Source organism: Wasmannia auropunctata, unplaced genomic scaffold (assembly GCF_000956235.1).
Source record: "Wasmannia auropunctata unplaced genomic scaffold, wasmannia.A_1.0 LD334204.1, whole genome shotgun sequence".
NCBI classification, from domain to species: domain Eukaryota; kingdom Metazoa; phylum Arthropoda; class Insecta; order Hymenoptera; family Formicidae; genus Wasmannia; species Wasmannia auropunctata.
The window spans coordinates 1,900,768-1,922,309 of record NW_012028686.1 but is presented as its reverse complement, the minus strand read 5'-3'; the positions used below and the strand labels follow the sequence as shown (position 1 = coordinate 1,922,309).

The following is a 21,542-nucleotide window of genomic DNA, read 5'->3' as shown; positions in this document are numbered from 1 at the left end:
CGGCGACGTCGCGTCGCGTCACGCTCGGGAGGATCCATTGCGTTGGACCGGACCGGACGAGAAGCGAGAGAGCCGAGCCGAGCTTTTTTAACCCTCGTTTCCACCCCTGCCCCTCTCGCGGCGGTTCTCGAGAGCGTCGAGAGGATGGCCGACATCAAGCAGGACCACAAGGGCGAGGATGTCGACAGCTACGGGATGGGCAACAACGCCGACCCGAAGAACATGCAGGAGCTGACGCAATACGTGAGTCCGCGTATTTACGCACGGGACGACGGTGACGCGTCCGGGGATGACGATCCGTCGCGAAGCGACCCTGACGCTACGTTGACTCCTTTGCAGGTGCAAACGCTGCTGCAGAACATGCAGGACAAGTTTCAAACCATGTCCGACCAGATCATAGGAAGAAATATCCTTTTTCTCGCACTTAACCTAGAAAAAGAAAAACGGTGCTGCTGTACTGTGTTGAAGCGGCATTTGGGAACCTATCTGTTGTGTTGACACTTTGTCCTAGAGTAACTGCAAGTTGTCTACGTTAGTACGTGTCAGATTTTTTTTGCTATATGGCTACATGTAACGTAGTTCTCTTTCTGAACGTAAGTAAAAAAAAGCATGCTGTACGCATGCTACGCTTTATTCAATTGTTTTAATTTATATTGGAGATGTTACTGCATGCCAACATATATATATATTTATTTGTAATATTAATCATGGTGTAAGAAACAATAATAGAAACACCATATCATGGTGTTTTCTTACACCATGATATTAATATTGTTGCTTTCTGTTGATATTTGATTTTCAATAATTTCGAAGGAAATTTTGTATTTGGAATTTTATATGCTTTTATAATCCAACTAATCGTTAGTGCTGCAAGAAATTAAAATCCTTATTCATACCTTACCTTTATCAATGAAAATGCGATCATTTATTTTTGAGATTTTATTATGTGAACTATATATGCTAGATGTGCATATAAAGGTGTGTTTATCAATAAAAGTGAGATATGAATATGGACCTAAATGTATGTGCCATTTATATATAAATATCTAATCCTGAGCTATATTTATTTTTTTTAACTGTGTGCATGTTACGTTTTATTCAATTGATAATTTAATTGGAGATGTCACTGCAAGCCAACATGTATATTTATTTGTAATATTAATACTGTTGCTTTTTGTTGATATTTGGTTTCAATAATTTTGAAGGAAATTTTGTGTTTAGAATTTTATATGCTTTTATAATCCAACTAATCATTAGTGCTACAAGAAATTAAAATCCTTATTCATACCTTACTTTTACCAATGAAAATGCGATTATTTATTTTGGAGATTTTATTATAGTTATGTGATCTATATGCTAGATGCGTATTTAAAGGCGCATTTATCAGTAAAAGTGAGTGTATGAATACGGACCTAAATGTGCCATTTACATGTAAATATCTAATCCTGAGCTATATTTATTTTTTTAACTGTATGCATGTTACGCTTTATTCAATTGTTAATTTAATTGGAGATGTTTATACAAGCCAATATATTTATTTGCAATATTAATGTTGTTGCTACAAAGATACAATTGCCATAAGATCCTTAATAAGAAATACTAGATGAAATGGGTAACAGAATAGACGACTTGGAAAAGAATATCGCGGACCTAATGACGCAAGCCGGAGTCGAAGGAGGTGATAAATAAGCTCATTCTTTCCTCAAATGCACTGAACTATGAGTAACGACTTATCTAAAGTATAGCCATACTTATTGTCATGGAAAAAAAAAATGTATACCGATAGTGAAATACCCATCCTTTTGTTACATTACAAAAAATAAACTTACACTTTTTTAGAAACATTTTTCGATGTTATTTAAAACAATTCTTTTGTTACAGCTGATTAAGATAACGACTAATGGATCAATTCTAAGCAGAATCGTAAGGCCCGTAATTTGTTTCCGTAAAACTTGTAAGAATTTATGACTGAATGCTTATAACGACTAATGGATGAATTCCAAGCAGAATCATAAGGCTCACAATTTGTTTTCGTAAAACTTGTAAGAATTTATGACTGAATACTTATAACTTTATAGCAATATCGTTACAGACGACTTTCTCGCTAGCCATAAGATTTACTTTATTAGAGAAATCATAGATATTTAAATAATAATCGTACATCTTACGATATACACATAGAATTACAATTCCAGTTATAAGTTCTTACAAATTTTACGAGAACAACTTACGATTCTGCTTAGAATTGATCCATAAACTGATGTAGCAATTACGCTACGCAACTTCGGTGGAATGCGGGTTTACGTCATTTCTTTTTATCTTAACTATGTTTATCTTAAAAAAAAATGTTTTCTCATCTTATTCAAAAACAATATTGCGCATCTACATGTACCGTTTAAATCGAAAGAGATGCAAATAAGCATTCTTCAAGTGTAAGTATAAATGTTTACTTTGTCCGGTTCAATTTGTGAGGTATACGGTACATTATAGACGACATTAAGGACTTCTGACACGTAGGAATTGCTGGAACCGGTCTGAGAATGAAGCGTTTCTTTACTTTGTATCCAGCGTGTTTTGACACTCTTCTCTAAAAAGATAGAAAAGGCACGATATTAAAAGGTGACTGAAATTACATAGATTTCTGCCTAGTTCTCACAGGTCTCTCGCGAATTGATTCCGACTCCGTTTCCTCCGTGCTGTCTGGATATTCTTCAACCTGAACCGACTCGGAGGAGTTTGTGAATGCAGTTCGTATAGAATCCTGAAATTTGCCACGTTTAAAGATCCAAGAGTGGAGTTATGGTGCGATGCGTATACGCATTTTGCCCACTTACCGCAGACTCGGTTCCTCGATTAGCTAATTTCTGCGACGCCACGGGCGAGGATGCGAATCGAGCGGCTAGGTTCGTCAACGAGTAAGCCTGTCGAAATGAAGTCCTGCCGACCGTATCTAATCTTGCGACAGAATCGGACACTCGCATTGTCTCACGAAATTCCTAAATACCGAGGTAATACTTTATTTGGGTAATCATGACAAAATATTGCATCAGCATTTGATAATATTATGATAATAAAGCTAATTGAAATGTCAAGTCTTTCTCATTAAATCGCAATAACAAATATCAATTCGAAGTAATAAGTTTACCCCGTTCATCTCTCCTCTCGCGCTTTGAAAGTCCTGCATGTCAAAGGATAAACAACGTTGTCTACACTTGTCGTACAAATATTAATGCAATTATGTGATATATATTTTATAAATATCATAATTATTTTTTTTTTATAACTTTAATCAGACACGATTTGGCAAAAGAAACTAAAATTAGGCTTTCTACCTCACCTCAATATCTTTAATTTCGTCAATAGTTGCAACGTCTTGATATGCTTTGGTCAGAAGCTCAAGGGCCTTCGTGTGAAAGCTCAATTCGACGGTGACAAAATCTAAAAGTATGGACTTCAAATCGTGCAACTTTCGTCGTTCAAATGAGTCGATCTGTTCCTCCAGTCCTTTTACCACTCGGGATACTTCGATGGACGCTTTCGTCAGTTCCGATTCGGCTTGCGACTAATATTCTTTTTCAGTTAAAGATTTATATAACGCAAGATGGTGGGAGACACTTGAAACAACAAATTAGTTATATCACTTTAAAATGATTTTATCAATATTGAATTTTATGTTGATCTTAATTATAATTTTTAATTTTTTGCCTTATTGTCACAGAACACAAAATCAACTAAATTACAACTAAAAAAATTAATTGACGCTTGACAAAATGAGTCTCTAATTATAAAAGGATACTATCATTTGGCGGTTTCTCGGATTCCTTTCTCGAACTTTGTCCAAATGTCTCCGTCTCGTGAGTTCTCTGTCGCGTGCTGCAAATGTGTTTTTTACATCATCGCGGGCATGCTTGCAAATCGTTGCGTATTGCGACAGAGGTACAATCACCTTGGCATCCAATCTTTGTACTTCCGCATCTCTATAGAACACAGTCGACAATTTTAAAAGTGAAAATATAAATTTAAAAAAAAAAAACGTTGCAAGATAAAACGATGCAATTGAAATAGCATATAGGCAAATCACAAGAAAATAGATTTTTAAAAAACTGCTAATAAACTGTCGCATTCCCCGGGGGGAATAGAAAGCCATGATTATTTAATAGAGAGATAATACATTTTTTTTTTAATTTTACTGCGATTGAATTTGACAACGCTATCATATATTTTTTAATTCTTTTAGAGACTAATACCAAAATGTAATGATTACTTATAATAAGAAATAAATTAGTATTTTCTCTTTTTTCATTTAATTATTGCGAAGAAAACGTAATTGTTTAAAAAAGAAAATTTTAGTTTTACCTATAATCGCCGATGACCGATAAAGTTGCGGAAAAATTCGCGAGTCCGGCGCTCATTGATCGATTTATGATTTCCGAATCTGCATAAGTTTGTATTATTTTAGCCAGCTCGTCGTTTTTATCACGCAACCTGAAAAAAATATATATATAAGCTGCAGGCGAATAGCAAACGGATCGGAGCGCATCGTCGTCAAAACAATAGGGAATAAGAATGTGTCACTACGGAAAAATAATCGATACGGTTTGTCGGTCATAGCGGTGGAGCACCTGGCAGCTTTTCTGGTGAAGGCCGCGAATATTGTGCACAATTCTGCGAAGTGTTTCTCCACGCCCGTTATACGATCTTGCACGAACTTTGCTTCCTGTTCACTGACAAATAAAATAGATTCGTTTATTCTAAGCTTGTTTGCAGTACGTTAACGATCTGTCAAACAGCGACGTAAAATAAAAAAGAAGCCACACGTTCGCGGCTTCGTTTAACTTACTACAAGCTGCTTTGGGAGCGCGCTCGAAGCATCTCTTTCCCTTTTTCTTCTTCCTCTTTCTTAAAAGTGTTTTATTTTAAAAAATAATTCGACGTGTTTTGCGCCACGGATTTCTCTGCCGTGGTAATATATATCTCGCGAAGCGAAAAACAATTTCAGTCGTTCACTTTCCCGCACGCTATCGCTGACAGTTGCCTACTAGCAGGTGGTGAATTGGTGAAGGGTGAAGTTACCAGTGCGTTTTCTATACCCCCTTCGGGTTAACTACAAGGGAATTGATTACCGCGCGAGTTTCTGATCGTCTCGGGAGGGATAATTCAAGTTCGATCCGATCAATTTATTAAATTGTACCTATAACTGTCCTCACGTTCTGTTCCGCAGCTGTGATATAATAATCATATTTTGGTATTTTCTTTACAAATTAAGATGTTCAAGACTTAATCTAATTTTGTTACTTAGAGAGGACTTAATTTCTCCTCAGCTCTCTCTAAGTAAAAAAATTAAAACGTTTTCGGACGGAGCGGGTTTGATCGCTCCGAGAGCGATTAATGACGTCATATGCGCTCTATTTTAGATTTCTGATTGAACGAGGAGAGCATGTGACGTTATTAATCGCTCTCGGAATGATCAAACCCGTTTCGTTTGAAAACGCTATTAAGTATACATTTTGCGCTGTACATTTTGTGTATTAATTTGTATGTAATCTTCATTAAAAGAAAATGAATTTACATTGTTATATTTTATTTTATATAAAGTGTGGACTATGAATATGAAATTCTAGCTGTATAATTATTAATTTTGCTTGGCTCAGCTTTTGTCTTACATCATCTCAAGGGTGCATTTCCACTGAGTGCATCACGAATTGACCAATCAAATCCCATTTTAAATTGTATCATTTGCCGCGCGCTTCCTTGCACAATGCATCGTCAGTTTAATATTTCGCTTCGCGGGACAGAGTGATGCTTTTCTCTGCTCGATTCTTTCATTTCGACCGTAAACTCGCTTCGATTGAACATAACATTACGTCGATATTGGAGGTATGGGTTATATGTTGCGTTGATTTGCGGCAACGCGTTCAATATATGTGAATAAAAACGACGTTATTCTTGAACTTACCTCGCGTTGCGTCGTGACGCAAAGGATGACGCGACGCGCTCAGTGAAAACGCATCCTATAACCGGTATATATATATATATTAAGTGAGAATTTATGCATAGAGGCCTCGAATAAAAAAAGGTCTTTTCTTTAAAAAAAGAAAAAGATTTTTTGAATTTTCCTTTTTAGTCTTTTTTTATTTTTTTCTTAGTTTTTTTGCATTTTTTAAACTTTTCCTTTCTTTTGCTACACTTAATATCTTTGTTTAAATCTTTTAATGCACTAATTAGCGCCTGCGCGCGACTTTGAGCTTCGATTAATTCCTCGTGATCTTGCCTTGCCTCTTTCGTTTTAGTGAAGAACCAGCCGTCACCGTTATTGTCATCGTCGACAATAGAAGATGAGCAAGGACGCCGACCTTTCGAGGTCGTCACTTGATTCACTTTATCGTCGTCGTCTACAAGGATTATAGATGATGGACCAGGCGACGATCTAGACGATCTATCGTTTCTATTCATCCCCGTTTCGTCGTCATCGTCGTCTAGTACGATAACGGAGGACGGACGAGGCGGCGACCTCGGCGACCTCGGCGGACCGTCGCCTCTGTCCGTCTCCACTTCGTCGTCGTCATCGTCGATTAAAATTATCGACGAAGATGAAACGTCCAAAGTGGATTCCTCCACTATTTTTATTTTGTCATTATCTTGAGCCATGACTTTCTGAAGCAAAAAAGAAAACAATTTTAATATATTTTATAATTCGGTTTTAAAACCCGTGCATCGTCGGCGCTCCTTCTTAACTATCCGAATAATCGCGGATGTTGCGAAAACTATAGAGGACCTGAAAGATCTCGTATTCTCGTGGATCTTCAAAAAAAAAAGGTCTTAGTTTTCGCGATATCCGCGACTATTTGGGATCAGTTAAGGGTGCTGACACACACACCTGAAGCGATAGAGGCGGATGCGGAACGAAAGCGGAATCAAAGTGAAGCCAATCAAATAGATATTTGTATGTTATTTGCATTAGATTTGATGATGTGAAAGTGTTGTTATGTAAATACAACATAAGATACAATATATGATACAACATAAAATACAATATATGATGAATACAATTAAGCTGCTAACAATAAAATATATTTATTATTTAAAGTAATGTTAAACGTTCAAATACAATTGTTTCATGATTGGCTGAAACCTCTGACTCCCCCTTTACATTTTCCGCTTAATTCAGAAGATCGGCGGAACAAGGAGCTGGAATCCTTTGAATCCTTTTGATAAACTAAGCGTGACATATAAGTAATCTACGCATCGGACGGACCACGAACCGGCGAATCCATGCACCGGGATCCAGCAGCCAGTTCGTGTGAGGATCGTTTTTGATCGAAGGGAATAAAAGATATACGTCATTATTTTTACTGCATATTTTATTGCATGTAAAAATGAGGTTATCCGCATGGCTATTTTGCTATTCCGCTGATTCTAGCGGAACAATTTTTTAGCGCAACGGAATGAAATCAGCGAAAGAGTTGATCTCCGCTTCTGGTTCTGTCTCCGCCTCTATCGATTCGTATGCCGACGCCGGCTTACGTGCCGCCGACGAACGTCGACGGTGTGAACGCGAGATCGATGACTTCATCGAAAACGCTTCCCGGCGGTCCTGGGACTCCTGGGAAGACTCGCCGGAAGCCTACTTACCGCTCCGAATTCTCAAAAACGATCCCCAGGCCGTGCCGCATTATAATAGCCGTGCTCGCTGAGAGACGTTAATGCCAGTTAATGATGGACAATGATGGATGCACATAGGAAGCGGACAATGCTTGCTGCGCAGCGCGGCGGAAGTTTGCTAGGGAATATCCAATCAACTCCATCCGCGGTATCCAATCAATTCAACGTCTTGCTTGTTTGGAAATAAATGATCGGCGTGCAAAAAAAGTTCGATGAAAGTTGCGGCGGAAGTTCGGCGGAAGTTGCCGCGGCGCTCTGCGTGAATTCAAAATTTCGATCAGCTCTTCGATTAAACTATGCAAATCAATGTTTCGCTATAATATTTAAAATAACTATTTGACTAGCATCGTCAAGATATATTTAAAAAAATACTTCGCAATTACAACATTTAATAAATAACACATAATAACATATTTATCTGCATATCGCAGCTAGCTAGTGTCTTTTATCACAGCGAATGAATGTCCTGCGCCAGCACCCACAAGAACGGCAACGGAATTAGATGGAATCGGAACAAACTCCGGCTGCAGAACGTTCTCCGTTTTTCCGTTACCGCAATTTCCATGTTCGTTCCAGCCCCAGCACAATATTGCTCCATCATCTGTAAAATTAAATTATTGTTATATGACATGCGTCACTAAAAAAATGTTTAAATATACATTCCCAATTATATAAAATTGTAATTATTTAACGATTACTTAATTATCTTAAAATTGTAATTTATCATTTATTTTTGTAGCATTTGCATATGTTTATCACATATAATAATTTACCGGTTAAGGCAATATTATGCTCTGATCCAACTGAAAGTTGGACGATTTTTGGGATATGTTCAACACATCGAAGTCTCTCTTCCGTCCCAGAAATTCCATTTTGTAGTTTCGACAAAGGACGGCCCAATTGGCCATAGTCATTTCTTCCCCATGAAAAAATAGTACCGTCTGAAATCATACGTATGTTTTAATAGGTATATACATATAAACATTCGATGTACATGTAGCTAAAACATAAAAAATGAATTTAGTTTATTTACTGCTCAAGATATTTATGTGACTCCAGCCTGTGTGAATTTGAATTGGCGCATCATGTTGTACGTCGGAGAGCGGAATACATACAGGTTGCGATATTCGTGTTTCAGAAGATGTTACAGGAAAGAGTCCCAATTGTCCATGTTTGTTATCACCAAAAACATATGTATTATACGTTTGCCTCTTTGTTATAACGACAGTATGATATTGGCCACACGCAACATTTTCCACGTTTCCTTGCATCGTCCATTCTGCAACTGTTTATCTGCGCTTCAATTAAGTGAAAACATTTTCATTTTTTCTTACTATATAGTATATTTTCAATAGAATAACTAACTGTTTAAGTTACAAGTAATAAAATAAATTATGTAAAGAATGTAAAATCAAATTCATTAGAGTGGCAATTAGATATTAAAATTATAGATAAATACACACAAATAATAAGATAGTAATACACAGTTAAAAACATATTAAAAGATTTCGACTGATTTCGAAAAGATATTCGACTGAATTAATGTCTTTGTCAATGTTCCCTTAACAGAATTCTTTAATTTTTTATACATTTTAATTCACACATTTATTTTTACAGAACAAATTATTCAAAGTACGATTTGTTACATACCTTTGGTAAATGCACTAAGAAGAACGTAAGGCTTTGTAGTTTCTGGATTAATCAAACCTAATTGTCCTCTATTATTTGATCCACACACATGGAGCTCACGAGTCTCTGTTACTACAGCGGTGTGTCGCAGGCCCATAGAAACATTCTTTATTTTTTCGCCTACTGAGAGTCTCCGGGGTTGCGGTATTGAGGGAAAAACTGAAGGATCCAGACCCAATTGTCCGTAACGATTAGAACCCCATACGTATAATTCACCGTTCCTCGTCAACGCCGCGGAGCTATCCCATCCACAGCAGATGTCAATTACTACTTCGTGCTCGAGAGCACGTATCCTCTGAAACATTAGAACATTTTCTTGCTCGACGTCGGTGTTTCCAGCTTGTCCTTTATTGTTCAATCCACAGGAATAAACGTGACCATCCGCGTTTAAAATCAACGTGTGTCCGGCACCGCCGACAATTTTCTTTACGAGTTCTGGCCTCAGGGGACAACCAGATAAATCAACTTCTTGAGGTAGAATAAATTGCTCCGATAATAAACCTTGTCCTAATTGCCCATGGGAATTTGCACCCTGCAAAATATATGTTTATGAGATTTTTTGAATTGCTTATAATCTTATTAGATTTACATTTGGAAAATTTATGTATTTTAAATTTTCTACTATCCGTTTTAATAGAAATTTGACTTCACTGTTTACATATATTCAATAGACACATCCAATTTTACGAATGCATGCCATGCAAGTTGCACAATGGAAATTCTTGTTAAATCATAAGTGATAGATTTAGATACTTTATTTATAATTATCTTACCCATGAAACCAAACGATACGTAGACATTGTATTTGAATTATATTCTTTATTAAGAACTTTCTTTCTTTCTATGTGGATTCAAAATATATTTGTTTAGACTGCTCCACGTGTCCATTATGAGAGGACCAACTAGGGGATGCGTTCCAAAACCGTGGGAGTAATATCCAATTTTATGGGCATTCTAAAGTGATGGAATTAGGCAAATTTATAGGTTAGGAAATTCTGTGAATTGGCTATAGAATCGAAAAAATTTTTTACAGGAATTAAAATAGACAAAAAATAAATAAAGATAGACGTAAAAAAGGGTTGACTTAAAAACGGAAAAAAATTTTTTTTATTTTGAATATAAAAATAAATATTTTTATCTTTGTTTACTGAATTAACTGTTTACTGTTAAGCAAGAATGAAACGATACTTTACGAGGTCTATTCGTGCTGCTTGCACTTCTTCCACTCAGAATCTTCGCTTTCTCTTTCTCTAACGCTTAATAAAATATATTTATCTCGTTTTAAGTGCAAAAATTTGTAGAAATTTCAAGCAACACGAACTAGGTATATGCGCGAACGTACTGTATGTGTGATTATTACTTATTAGTAAACACATAAGCAGTACATTCCCAAGTATGCCGGTATACCACAAGTTATATTGAGAAATGTATGAATTAAATTAAATGAGAAATTACTCTAGGCTGTGCAGTTTAGCGTTAAGTGCTGTCATTCTTGTAAGCAACGTAACGTAGGAGCCGAGCAGAATGCAGGAAGCCGTGAAGTTCAATCTTAAGGAGGTTAAGTCGGACCTTCTGCATGCGATACACGAGTGTTCCCAGCGTGGTTTGTTACACACTACCAAATGGTAAATTTTTTGTTCGATTGAATGTATCGCAGCATAATACCTTTATACATGTGCTTTTGAGACTTCATACATTTCACATTCATATCTGTTATATTATAGGTTAGCGGAATTGAATTATTCGCTGAAGAACGTAGGGACAGATGATTTGACTGCGGATACCAAGGTGCCGGAGGTCGGCGAGGCAGAGGATGTTTATACCCTGGCTAAAACGTACTTTGATCTGAAGGAATACGACAGAGCGGCGTATTTCACGATGGACTGTACGAGTCCCAAGATCAGATTTCTGCATTTGTATTCGCGTTACTTGTCAGGGGAGAAGAAGAAGATAGACGATATGACGGACGTGCCGCCGGATCCTTTGAAAAACGAGACTCTGAAGTACCTTTGCGCCGATCTGAGATCGGATCATCTGGCATCGAAGCTGGACGGCTACGGGTTGTACCTTTTTGGCGTAACGTTGAAGAAGCTGCAGCTCACCAGAGAGGCGACAGACGTTTTGGTGGAGTCTATTCACAAGGAGCCCATGCATTGGGGCGCATGGCTAGAGCTGGCCGCGTTAATCACGGACAGGGAGAAGCTGGAGAGCCTCCGCCTGCCGAATCACTGGATGAAATATTTCTTCATGGCGCACATGTACTTGGAGCTGCAGCTCATAGACGAGGGCCTAGATCTGTACTGCCAACTGCAATTGATGGGCTTCCAGAAAAACGGCTACGTCTTAGCTCAAACTGCAATTGCAGTGCATTACAGAAGAGGCAAATTTCCTGCAAATTTTAGAAAATTTTATATTCGGAATAGTCAGGTGTTAGGATCTTTAGTGAATTATTTTTAGTGAATCTACTTTCTCTTGATTATCTGAATTGTGATTTTTAGGATATGATTAATTTTATTTATCGTGACGTTCATAATTACGACAAAAAAAATTTTTTTTTCTAAATATATATCTATAATTATCATATGTTATAGAAATATTTCTTATTACAGATGTTGATAAGGCAATAGAAATTTTCAAAAGAATCATAGATGAAGATCCTTATTGCCTTGATAACATGGATACGTATTCGAATTTGCTTTATGTGAAAGAAATGAAAGTTGAATTAGCAGATCTGGCGCACAGAGCCACCGAGATAGATAAATATAGATTGGAGACTTGTTGTATAGTTGGTGAGTATTAAATTACATCTGTTTGAGAGGCCTTTCAGAGAGGAAGAGATAAAAGAAAATGATGTCTCCCCCTTTTAGGAAATTATTACAGCTTAAGAGCTGATCATCAAAAGGCAGTGATGTATTTTCACAGGGCGTTAAAAATGAATCCGCAATATTTATCAGCTTGGACGTTGTTAGGCCACGAATTTATGGAAATGAAAAATACCAATGGCGCTATCCACAGTTACAGACAGGCGATTGGTAAATTCTCCGAATAATTTTCTCCTGCGTCGGCAAGACATGCCGCATCTTTGATTTATATTTTGCAATCTGCCAGAGGTGAACAGACGAGACTATAGAGCGTGGTACGGCTTGGGTCAGACGTACGAAATCTTGAAAATGCCGTTTTATGGACTGTATTATTATAAACAAGCTCAGCTCTTAAGGCCCCACGACAGTAGAATGGTTCTAGCTCTGGGCGAAGCATACGAGAAGCAGGATAAAATTCAAGATGCACTCAAATGTTATTACAAGGCATGCAATGTGGGCGACATAGAAGGAATGGCACTCTTAAAATTGGCAACGTATGTATTCGACATATAATGATAATAATAATAATAATATAATTCTGTATTGACAGAAATAATATATGTATACCTCTCGTTTTCACAGGCTGTACGAAAAATTAGGAGAACATGATCACGCAGCGGCGGCTTACACAGATTTTGTGGTGGACGAATCTCGAAGTGTCGACAGAACAGAGCTAAGTCACGCGTATAAATATCTTACACAGTATCACTTAAAGAAGGAACAATTGGATCAATCTAATCACTATGCACAGAAATGCCTTCAGTTTGACGAAACGAAAGAGGAAGCAAAGGTGCTATTGAGAACTATCGCTGAAAAAAGAACTAAAGTAGAAGAAACCTCTATGGTGGTAAGTAAAATTATTCTGTAGTAATTAACAAAATAGTTCAATTTTATAGTAATTAGCAAACTAATGTTGTAATTTTTTTAGGTGGATGATATGAACGAAACAGATCCTGTAATTGAGCAAAGAGCGCGAACGGATGCAACACCGGGAAGTCAACTATCACCGATGAATCTTTCGTTCACACCCACGCCATAAACAAAACAAATATTTTTCGTATTTCGTAGTATATAATTTTTAAATATTAATTTGTAATTCTGTACATAAATACAAAATATTCAATAATTTTTTTATACTATATATTTTCATAGTAAATTATTTCCTTTTTTTTATGTTAAAATTTTTCGAAAATTTCATATAAGTGTATAAGTATTTAAGATTACTTATTAGGCAGTGCGTATGTATATATAAAATAAAAAACAAATACTAAAAAGTTTGTAAAATTTCGGTTTCCGATTTTTCCAGTTGGAAAAAGGAGATCATAACATTAAATTCAGTATTACAATCCGAACATCCAATTTCTATTAAAAATTAATCATGCAAGTCAATTCATACGTTAATATAATTTATGTATTAATATTAAGAATACATTGACACTTTTATGTAATATATAATAGATTTATAAATTATAATTTTCTGTCAAGTATTTATTTATAATTAATTACATTGTATCATTGTATCAAAATATTCTTATATCTCACACTAAACCTAATGTATATAATCAACTAACTTTTATTGTATAATTATAAAATGCAATTGATTACCAGTTAAAATATTTAATTTGCATTTGGACATTTCTTCTTCGGCGAGTTGTTATTGACCAATATTGTTTCCTGTAAATACGTAACATATATTCTTATATTGTCAATAATTCTCAATTTATTCTTTGAAAATATGTAATTTCTAAATCTATCTTTATACTTCATTGTCAGAATTGTCGAGGTAATTTCTTGTTTCTCTGAATCTCTGAATGATTCGTTCGTGCGGCGAAGTTGCGATAAAATTCCGTGGATATTGATATTCTTTTCTTGCCGGCGTTGAACCTGAAAAGAAATATTAAAAAAGAAATGTTAATGAATCTCTAGTTCATGTATAAATTCAATATTATATAAATACATATAAAAACCGGAGACTCACCTGTTGGTACATCATGCCTTAAATCTTGAAGGAATTTTCCAACTCTTTCGTGTATTGAATGCAGTTCCGTAAGTGTCTCGTCATTCCAGGCAGAAGCATTTTTACTTTCATTCATAAGCTTATCATTCAGTTCAGTGAATGATTGTAGATTCTTCTTTCTTAATTCTTCCCCAAGTTTTTTGTGATCTTGACTTCCTTGTGCTAATTCACTATATATATTCTATAAAAGAAAAATATTTATTGTCTATATATATATATATATATATACAAATAATTGTAATGATATATAAAGTAGATTTACTTTGACGGATCCAATAAAAGAAGTGTTATCTTCCTTCAACTTCTGCTCCATGTGTTTCATGTTATCTTCAACATGCAGTTTGTTCTGCATTAGTGCATCGCAATGATTATTTAAGTCAGTTTGAAGTTCGTCGACCAAATTATGACTATGTACTGCAATCTGCTCTGCTAACGTCCAATTCTAGATAAAAAAATAAGATACATAATTAAAATGTCATATTATATTTTTCAAAGCATTTAATAATCATTTGAAAATTAATAAAAAATTAATATAAAGTAAATGTTACCTTTTCCATGCCAGATTCAACATCGCTTTTGAGTATATTTACATCGTCCTGAATTTTCTGTTGCAGGGTCTCATTTCTTTCAACAGCCTTCTTATGATTATTGAGAATATCATTAGTTGTACTGTCACAAACTTTATCAACATGATTTAAGGTAGCGCATGTAACGGAATAATTCTCAGTTACGTTTTCATTTAACTTATTAAATTGTAGCCATACATTTTCAAACGACTGTAAAATAAGAACAATATTTTGAGTAAAATTATTAAAAATATTAATTAAAGAATAAATGTTATTAACAAAATATTATGAAATAATGGAAAGAATTATTACTAAATCATACCTTCTTAAACTTTTCTCGTTCCTCCATAATTTTACCGTCACGTTCACGCATAGCTTGTGTATCCTGTTTTATCTCATTTATATTTTTATACAAATTATCACATTCTTGCAATCTGCAGTTACAAAGCTGTTTTATCGATTCATTTGTATACGCCAATAATTGATCAAATTTTTTAGATACATCGTTCTTTAAATGATGTAAGTTCTTTACAATTTCCATATTATTAACTTCTATCAAGTGATTAATTTTTGACGTCAGTTTTAGGGATGTGTTATTTAAAAATTCGCGTTCACGCTGAGTCATATCAGATGAACGTGCCATTTCTGTGTCTAGCCATTGGTGATAGTGTTCGTACTAAACAAAAAAAAATTCGTTACATATATTTTTTTTGTTAAATTTTATATGTGTAAATGACTTACCGAATTACGTATATTCTTTGTGAATTCATCCATTGCTAATTTTTCTTTATTAACAATGTCGTCTGACATATGACAGATTATTGAATCAATATCCTTTTTAAATAGATCCATTTGAGAATCTGTAAAGATAGTATAATGTACATATTACACATTTCTCCAGTGTCTAAACTCTAAGAAGTTTTACTTACCAATGTTACTTTTCATAGAAGTGCAAAATTCTATGAATTCCCGTGTATAAACTGTAACATTGTTTTTCATATCTTGAAATTGTTTTGTTACGTTACTTCGAAACTGATGACTAATATGTTCGTTTTCCTGTTCCAATTGTCTGTAAATATATTAAATGTATTTAAAACTAACTATAATTGATAAATCTATTTATAAAATAAATAATATTATTGCTCTGTATTATAAAATATCCATATGCTGGTTTTAATAATATAATAATATGGAAAATAATGTAGTTACCTTTTATGAGAAATTTTATCGTGAAGCTTATTTACATCAAATGTTGCCGCTTCAGCTACATCCAAGACTTTTTGTGCTTGTGATAAAAGCTGTTTTTCTGTAGATAAATGTTTCTCTACTAAGTGGCTTTGTTCCTCTTTCTCACGTTCTGTCATTTGTAAAAGAGCTTCAGTTGATTTCAAAGCATGTGTAGTGGTTTCCAATTGCTCCTTGGTTTCATGCAGATGATTAGTTTGTTCTTCGTGCTTTGCTTGTAAATCAGTAAATATTTGCTAAACAGAAATAAAACTTAATTTAGGATAACGAAATTTAGGATAACAACATTTACTACTATAACCAAGTATAAATTGAATTGTGACACTTACCTCCTTATTCTCCATAGTTTCTTTAAGTACTTTAATGTGAGTTATCTTTTCTTCGATTTCCTTGGTTTGATGTTCAATTAATGTTTGCATCTCATTATAATTCTCCTGCGCCAAATATACGCCGTTTCGTTCACGTGCTGCTAACAAGTCTCTCCTAAGTCTTTCAATTTCTTCCGTATACTCTTTGAGTAATGCCTTTTTGGACAGTTTCTGATTGATCTCAGGACGATTTGTAATATTTTTGGCACGATGAGCATAATCTAATGTCGATAAGGTTTCCTCAAGATTTATGCTTGCTGGGGACACTGTTGCAATAATTGACGTTTTCGTACGTCCTCCTAATGATTCTTGCAAAAGTCTTGTTAATTTTGATTCCCTGGTCAATGTAAAATGCAAAAAAATAGATTAATTTTACTACAGATAATTATTAAATATTGACATTAAATTTTAATGTCAATATTTTACAATTTCTATATTTATATTTATGAAGTTATAGTATTACTATGTAAATTTGTATTATACCGATATGGTATGTGAGGTGCTCTTTCAACAAGCGCTGTTATAACTCGACCAAGAGTCAATAACGATTGATTAATATTTCCTGCTTCTCTTGCTCTTCTATCAACTGCACCCGATCTTCCGACATTTTCACTCCCCGCTAAATCTACCAAATTTAATTTTCCAGTTTTTAGAAGCTCCTCCCCATCCACATTATTCTCTTTTATATGAATAGTAATTGAAAACACTGTGTGGGAACGGCTGAAAGTATAATATAAAAAATGTACAAGTAGCGAAAGGTTTAATGTTTTTAAAAAATAAATTTAAAATTATATATTTAATTCATATATAAGATAGCAACCTTGAATGAGCATTCATTAAAGTTGCAGCTGTTTGTCTTTTTTCTGATCCCTTTTCTAAGATCTTGTAAACTTCATTTTTATTGTGTACAGTTACTTCCTCTAATCCATGAATGATCACCGAACCTTTTCTTGTAGCGTCTTCATAAAGCCTAAAATAATCATAAATCATTATATAACACATATTTTTTATATTTCTTAATAAAAATTTTATAACATTACCTTATTTTAGATGCATCATCATTAGGTGATAGCAAATCAAACAATTCTTCATTATATAACTCAAGAAAACTAACTCGTACTGTATATTCTTGCATTTCCAACATACGTAATTCATCAAACAAATGACTCAATGCACGTGGTATAATTCCAGCTGAAGTATCCTATGTATAAAAATAAATCCAATTATACAAGCATATGTGATATTATATTATTAAATTTAAGAATTATGGCAAGATACTAAATTGAGCTCAATAAAATTATATAAATATATAAAATTGTGTTGTAAATTATTCTGTCTTCTGATTTTTTGTATAAACACATTTCATTTAAATATTGTAATTTAATAATTAAAAAAGGTCTTAGTTTTCTTTATATTACAATAAATTAAAAAATATGTTAGAGCATATATATATATATATATTAAAATTCAATATTTGCATAATATTTAACAATAATTAATATCCTTTTACATAATATAACTTACACTTTGCCAATGTAATGTTGGATCATTGCTACAACCTTCCATAGTAAAAGTTTTTCCAGTTCCAGTTTGGCCATAAGCAAATACTGTGCAGTTATATCCAGCCAATACTTCCTCAAGCAACGGACTAACAACTGCATTGTATACATCCATCTATAAATTACAATCACTTTTTTAAGGCAAATATTCTTCCAAATATTTTAAAATTTAATTCTTCACACAAAGAAATATTTATCTCTACCTGTTTCGAAGAAGGCCCAAATACTTTGTCAAACGTAAACTTTTTTGAATGAGTGCCTTGTTGCCTCTCATGCACTACTACTTCTTTATTAGATGGTAATTCCAACACCGCTATGGATTTGCCAACTTTCTCGCTCTGATTTATCGGCCTATTAAAAAAAAAAGTTAATAAGCCATACAAATAATAGGCTAATACATCACATACAAAATAAAAAATAATAATAATGACAAAAATGAATGTTGTGTATCAAGCTAATTTTATTTAATAAAAAATTAAGATTGTCAAACAAGAGAGCGAATAAACTTTTTCGAAATTTGTCAAAACAGAAAGAATTTAATGCGCCTGTCGTTACGCACAGTTTCAGTTTCCTCAACGACGTACACAATAGTGCGTCAGTATCATAAATAATTGTCACCTACCTGACACGCACGAAAACCTGGATATGCTGATTCTTATCCTTCTTCATGTTGCGTGTATCATTCATCTTGTCGACAATCTCTTGTACAATTATCTCTCGCTAAAACACAATACGGCTTTCACGTTCGTCAACGACAGCGCGTTTTACTTCGCGTTCGTTTACTGTTTGTAAACGCCACACGCGAGAAGTCAGCCACGGTATCCGTTGGAAGAATTTAAATCGAGATATTTCGCGCGATCGCCGCCAGGTGACGGCATGCGAAACCTCGTTGTTTGGCGGCAGCCAATAGCAGTTCGACGAACAGGAGCAGCGTCGCGTCACTCGTGCGAATAACGCTGTTGTCGCGTCATGTAAACGGAAATTTTATTCTCGAAAAATATCATGTATGGAAATACTGTAGTACACATGACGTATATTATAGATTTTTGTATGTAATAATTTTTTTCGAAAATAAGATCACCGATACGATGCACTAGATTTTCCAGTACGCTCATTGATCAATGCAGTCAATTCAGTACATATATACTGGAGTATTATATTAATCTGTAAAAACTAATTCATGCAAATAGTGTAAATATAAAATTTATGCTACATTTTATTACGTTTTTTTTTATTTTTTACATCTTAATCCACATTCATCCGCAATTTACAAATCTTCTAAATTAAACAGCATTAGGCTAGCATTACTCTTTTACTCTTTTACATTGACAAATACATGATCGAAGTTTTTAAAATATAAAAGTATTAGTTAAAATCATCACGTGACAAATTATCTTATATAAATATAAAAAATAAAATACTAAATATACTTAAAATTATAACTTAAACAAGTGATTTTTATAATGTCTTAGCTCGGTAATGCTCTCCTTTATATCATCCAGAGCTCTATGGTTTAGTTTCTTTTTTGGCGCTGAATTATGTACATTCGGATTCCACCTTCTAAAAATTATGAAGATTTACTCACATTATCGGATTCAGATTATTCTTCTATTGAAATATCTTAAATATTACTTTAAATGTCAAATATCTGCAGGACAAATTCCCATATCTACTAATATACATATCATTTACATTACATAAGAGAATATCAGTATCTTTGTTCACATAAAAATAGTAAATTAATTCTTACCTAGTAAGTTCCTTAACTGTACTAACATCGATAATCTTGTAGTGCAAGAAATTGTTAATTAATGGCATGTGTTTGTACAGAAAGAAACGATCCATGTAGATCGAATTTCCAGCTAATGGACATGTACGTTCCTGAATGTACTTTTTTAAAAAGTCAAGTACTGTTTTTTCAGCCTCTTCCAATGAAACTGTACTCGAGCGAGAGCTCTCAATTAAACCCGTCTGAAATATGTAGAAATAGTTACATCTCAATTCCACCCAAAATATATCAATTTTCAAGCTAAAAGGTTCAAAAATATTTGCATCATACATGTAAGTTAAGCACTTACCCTTTTGTGGTTTTCTTTACACCATTCATTCATATTTTCTAATATCTCATCTGACTGATGTATTACAATATTCAGTTCCTCGCTAATGATATTTAATTTATTATCTGTTATAATACAAGCAATTTCTAATATATGATCCTTGTCTACTTCAAGTCCAGTCATCTATAAAAATAAAATATGCAACTGATTTATGTTTCTTAATTAATTTTTGATCACTCGTTATTATGATCATTGTAATTAAGTGTCATTCGTAACGTTTCAATACCTCCATATCAATCCAAACAATATAGTTAGCATTCTTGGGTGCCATGTTGTTCATTAATATCTGTATCTGACAATCTGCAAATATAATTTAAACATGAATGAAAATAAAAAATAAAAGACGTAAATATTGGTTGTTAAAAGAAATATTGAAAGAGATTAGTATTCATAGTTGCATTTAATTTCGTATGACAGTAAAATCTAACACTTTAATATAATTTTTATTTCACGCATATCATAAAGTGTCTAAGATACTTTTACACGCTTCTCTGACAAATTTATATAATAAATTATAACGTTGCAAATAATTAATAAAATAATAAAAAATTGATAAAGTAACGGAAATGGGAATTTTCTGACGATATATAACTTCAAAGATAACCTCCAATTATATGTGATAAACTTTAAAAACATGTGTTCTTCTGAACGTAAAATATTATAAAAACTAAAAATAAAACTTACCAAATATGATAGTATAAGTAAGTCTTAGTAAGTTAAAGACGACTGTCTATTTCTGATGAAAACAATAATACTTTCACAGTGAAAGATTGAAAGTGATACCTATGCAATACCACGAGAGACTGTTGCTTAATGCTTTCGTAAACACACGTGACATCTCACATGCGCCTTTCACTATGAGATGAAATTTTATATGTCGGTATTATCAGCTGTTTGCATTCGCGATATGTGATATTTGTTTTTTTTTGTGATGTGAGCAAGAAACAATTGAATCGTATCAATTTATTATGTAAACATTGTAAACAGAAAGATATGATTAAAGCAATATAGCATATTATAAGCGTTGATATGAACATGATTTTGATCGAAATTTAATTGATTTTAATTTATGATAGCTTATTTTATTATCGGTTAAATGCCTGTGCAATTCTATGGATGAAATTATATTGTTTTATTGTTTATGGAAAGAAAGATTAGATAGGAATTATAATTAAAAATTTTGCTTTGTTGTCGGTTGAGTGAAAGACGCCGATTAGATTAATCAGATCAAATTGGATCTGTTATATTAACTTTATTTAACTGCATTCTATAATATGTTTATGCAGTGAAAATTAAAATTATATTTGTGTTTAACGTTTTATAAGGAAAGAAATAGTTCGTACAAGCTATTTTGCTTTGTATTTAAATTCTTAATCATTAAAACTTATTTCATTCTAGAATATTCAGGTGACTCTTATAAAAAATACTATTGGAATTAATTAGAAAATCATTCGTCGA

At 33.7% G+C, this 21,542-nt stretch overlaps 6 protein-coding genes across 10 annotated transcripts; 2 read left to right on the top strand and 4 right to left on the bottom strand.

Moving 5' to 3' along the window:
- Positions 1–10: 10 nt before the first annotated feature.
- Positions 11–1,842, top strand: LOC105459228 (heat shock factor-binding protein 1). Its single transcript, XM_011705087.1, has 3 exons — positions 11–243; positions 340–406; positions 1,601–1,842. The coding sequence occupies exons 1-3, from the start codon at positions 145–147 to the stop codon at positions 1,687–1,689; spliced, it is 255 nt and encodes an 84-aa protein (XP_011703389.1). The 5' UTR covers positions 11–144; the 3' UTR covers positions 1,690–1,842.
- On the bottom strand, positions 1,832–5,463 carry LOC105459229 (protein FAM92A1-A). 3 transcript variants are annotated; one of them, XM_011705088.1, is made up of 9 exons: positions 4,841–5,463; positions 4,623–4,724; positions 4,357–4,485; positions 3,797–3,977; positions 3,338–3,562; positions 3,146–3,178; positions 2,835–2,996; positions 2,657–2,761; positions 1,832–2,587 (listed from the first exon to the last, which is right to left on the bottom strand). In XM_011705088.1, exons 1-9 carry the CDS (start codon positions 4,870–4,872, stop codon positions 2,447–2,449), a joined length of 1,110 nt encoding a protein of 369 aa, XP_011703390.1. In that variant the 5' UTR covers positions 4,873–5,463; the 3' UTR covers positions 1,832–2,446. The 3 variants fall into 3 exon arrangements, with proteins under 3 accessions (XP_011703390.1, XP_011703391.1, XP_011703392.1); XM_011705089.1 differs by lacking the exon at positions 3,146–3,178; XM_011705090.1 differs by having other exon boundaries at positions 2,500–2,761.
- A 684-nt stretch (positions 5,464–6,147) lies between these two features.
- LOC105459226 (secretion-regulating guanine nucleotide exchange factor) lies at positions 6,148–10,219 on the bottom strand. 2 transcript variants are annotated; one of them, XR_975651.1, is made up of 7 exons: positions 10,125–10,219; positions 9,313–9,883; positions 8,696–8,947; positions 8,436–8,603; positions 8,073–8,263; positions 7,633–7,917; positions 6,148–6,654 (listed from the first exon to the last, which is right to left on the bottom strand). XR_975651.1 is itself a non-coding variant. In XM_011705085.1 (5 exons), exons 1-5 carry the CDS (start codon positions 10,149–10,151, stop codon positions 8,094–8,096), a joined length of 1,188 nt encoding a protein of 395 aa, XP_011703387.1. In that variant the 5' UTR covers positions 10,152–10,219; the 3' UTR covers positions 7,059–8,093. The 2 variants fall into 2 exon arrangements, 1 of the variants encoding a protein (XP_011703387.1); XM_011705085.1 differs by lacking the exon at positions 6,148–6,654 and having other exon boundaries at positions 7,059–8,263.
- Positions 10,220–10,851: 632 nt separating this feature from the next.
- On the top strand, positions 10,852–13,273 carry LOC105459227 (cell division cycle protein 23 homolog). The gene is made up of 7 exons (XM_011705086.1): positions 10,852–10,976; positions 11,076–11,731; positions 11,961–12,140; positions 12,219–12,383; positions 12,460–12,706; positions 12,795–13,059; positions 13,141–13,273. The coding sequence occupies exons 1-7, from the start codon at positions 10,876–10,878 to the stop codon at positions 13,249–13,251; spliced, it is 1,725 nt and encodes a 574-aa protein (XP_011703388.1). The 5' UTR covers positions 10,852–10,875; the 3' UTR covers positions 13,252–13,273.
- Positions 13,274–13,682: 409 nt separating this feature from the next.
- On the bottom strand, positions 13,683–18,808 carry LOC105459225 (bipolar kinesin KRP-130-like). Its single transcript, XM_011705084.1, has 16 exons — positions 18,590–18,808; positions 18,171–18,318; positions 17,933–18,082; positions 17,449–17,609; positions 17,229–17,378; positions 16,892–17,128; positions 16,370–16,745; positions 16,005–16,276; positions 15,725–15,864; positions 15,537–15,655; positions 15,118–15,471; positions 14,778–15,005; positions 14,492–14,671; positions 14,191–14,410; positions 13,975–14,096; positions 13,683–13,886 (listed from the first exon to the last, which is right to left on the bottom strand). The coding sequence occupies exons 1-16, from the start codon at positions 18,652–18,654 to the stop codon at positions 13,830–13,832; spliced, it is 2,979 nt and encodes a 992-aa protein (XP_011703386.1). The 5' UTR covers positions 18,655–18,808; the 3' UTR covers positions 13,683–13,829.
- Positions 18,809–19,177: 369 nt separating this feature from the next.
- On the bottom strand, positions 19,178–21,028 carry LOC105459224 (probable oligoribonuclease). Of its 2 annotated transcripts, none has more exons than XM_011705081.1 (5): positions 20,868–21,028; positions 20,311–20,384; positions 20,046–20,207; positions 19,718–19,938; positions 19,178–19,527 (listed from the first exon to the last, which is right to left on the bottom strand). In XM_011705081.1, the coding sequence occupies exons 1-5, from the start codon at positions 20,920–20,922 to the stop codon at positions 19,404–19,406; spliced, it is 636 nt and encodes a 211-aa protein (XP_011703383.1). In that variant the 5' UTR covers positions 20,923–21,028; the 3' UTR covers positions 19,178–19,403. The 2 variants fall into 2 exon arrangements, with proteins under 2 accessions (XP_011703383.1, XP_011703384.1); XM_011705082.1 differs by having other exon boundaries at positions 20,769–21,027.
- Between the last annotated feature and the right edge of the window lie 514 nt (positions 21,029–21,542).

What these genes read in the sequence shown, in the direction of transcription:
- LOC105459228 (XM_011705087.1), top strand. Translation starts at nt 145, where the DNA reads ATGGCCGACATCAAGCAGGACCACAAGGGCGAGGATGTCGACAGCTAC. An exon ending in TGCAGGAGCTGACGCAATAC is followed by an intron (nt 244 to 339) that starts GTGAGTCCGCGT and finishes ACTCCTTTGCAG; the next exon opens with GTGCAAACGCTGCTGCAGAA. An exon ending in CGACCAGATCATAGGAAGAA is followed by an intron (nt 407 to 1,600) that starts ATATCCTTTTTC and finishes AATAAGAAATAC; the next exon opens with TAGATGAAATGGGTAACAGA.
- LOC105459229 (XM_011705088.1), bottom strand. Translation starts at nt 4,872, where the DNA reads ATGCTTCGAGCGCGCTCCCAAAGCAGCTTGTA. An exon ending in ACGAAATTAAAGATATTGAG is followed by an intron (nt 3,179 to 3,337) that starts GTGAGGTAGAAA and finishes TTTGACATGCAG; the next exon opens with GACTTTCAAAGCGCGAGAGG. An exon ending in CGAGAGGAGAGATGAACGGG is followed by an intron (nt 2,997 to 3,145) that starts GTAAACTTATTA and finishes CTCGGTATTTAG; the next exon opens with GAATTTCGTGAGACAATGCG.
- LOC105459226 (XM_011705085.1), bottom strand. Translation starts at nt 10,151, where the DNA reads ATGTCTACGTATCGTTTGGTTTCATGG. An exon ending in CGTATCGTTTGGTTTCATGG is followed by an intron (nt 9,884 to 10,124) that starts GTAAGATAATTA and finishes TATATTTTGCAG; the next exon opens with GGTGCAAATTCCCATGGGCA. An exon ending in GCATAATATTGCCTTAACCG is followed by an intron (nt 8,264 to 8,435) that starts GTAAATTATTAT and finishes TTAATTTTACAG; the next exon opens with ATGATGGAGCAATATTGTGC.
- LOC105459227 (XM_011705086.1), top strand. Translation starts at nt 10,876, where the DNA reads ATGCAGGAAGCCGTGAAGTTCAATCTTAAGGAGGTTAAGTCGGACCTT. An exon ending in TTGTTACACACTACCAAATG is followed by an intron (nt 10,977 to 11,075) that starts GTAAATTTTTTG and finishes GTTATATTATAG; the next exon opens with GTTAGCGGAATTGAATTATT. An exon ending in TGCAGTGCATTACAGAAGAG is followed by an intron (nt 11,732 to 11,960) that starts GCAAATTTCCTG and finishes TTCTTATTACAG; the next exon opens with ATGTTGATAAGGCAATAGAA.
- LOC105459225 (XM_011705084.1), bottom strand. Translation starts at nt 18,654, where the DNA reads ATGAATGATACACGCAACATGAAGAAGGATAAGAATCAGCATATCCAG. An exon ending in TTGAATCTGGCATGGAAAAG is followed by an intron (nt 14,672 to 14,777) that starts GTAACATTTACT and finishes TTTTTTATCTAG; the next exon opens with AATTGGACGTTAGCAGAGCA. An exon ending in AAGGCATGATGTACCAACAG is followed by an intron (nt 14,097 to 14,190) that starts GTGAGTCTCCGG and finishes ATTTCTTTTCAG; the next exon opens with GTTCAACGCCGGCAAGAAAA.
- LOC105459224 (XM_011705081.1), bottom strand. Translation starts at nt 20,922, where the DNA reads ATGTCACGTGTGTTTACGAAAGCATTAAGCAACAGTCTCTCGTGGTAT. An exon ending in TTGTTTGGATTGATATGGAG is followed by an intron (nt 20,208 to 20,310) that starts GTATTGAAACGT and finishes TTATTTTTATAG; the next exon opens with ATGACTGGACTTGAAGTAGA. An exon ending in ACAGTTAAGGAACTTACTAG is followed by an intron (nt 19,528 to 19,717) that starts GTAAGAATTAAT and finishes CATAATTTTTAG; the next exon opens with AAGGTGGAATCCGAATGTAC.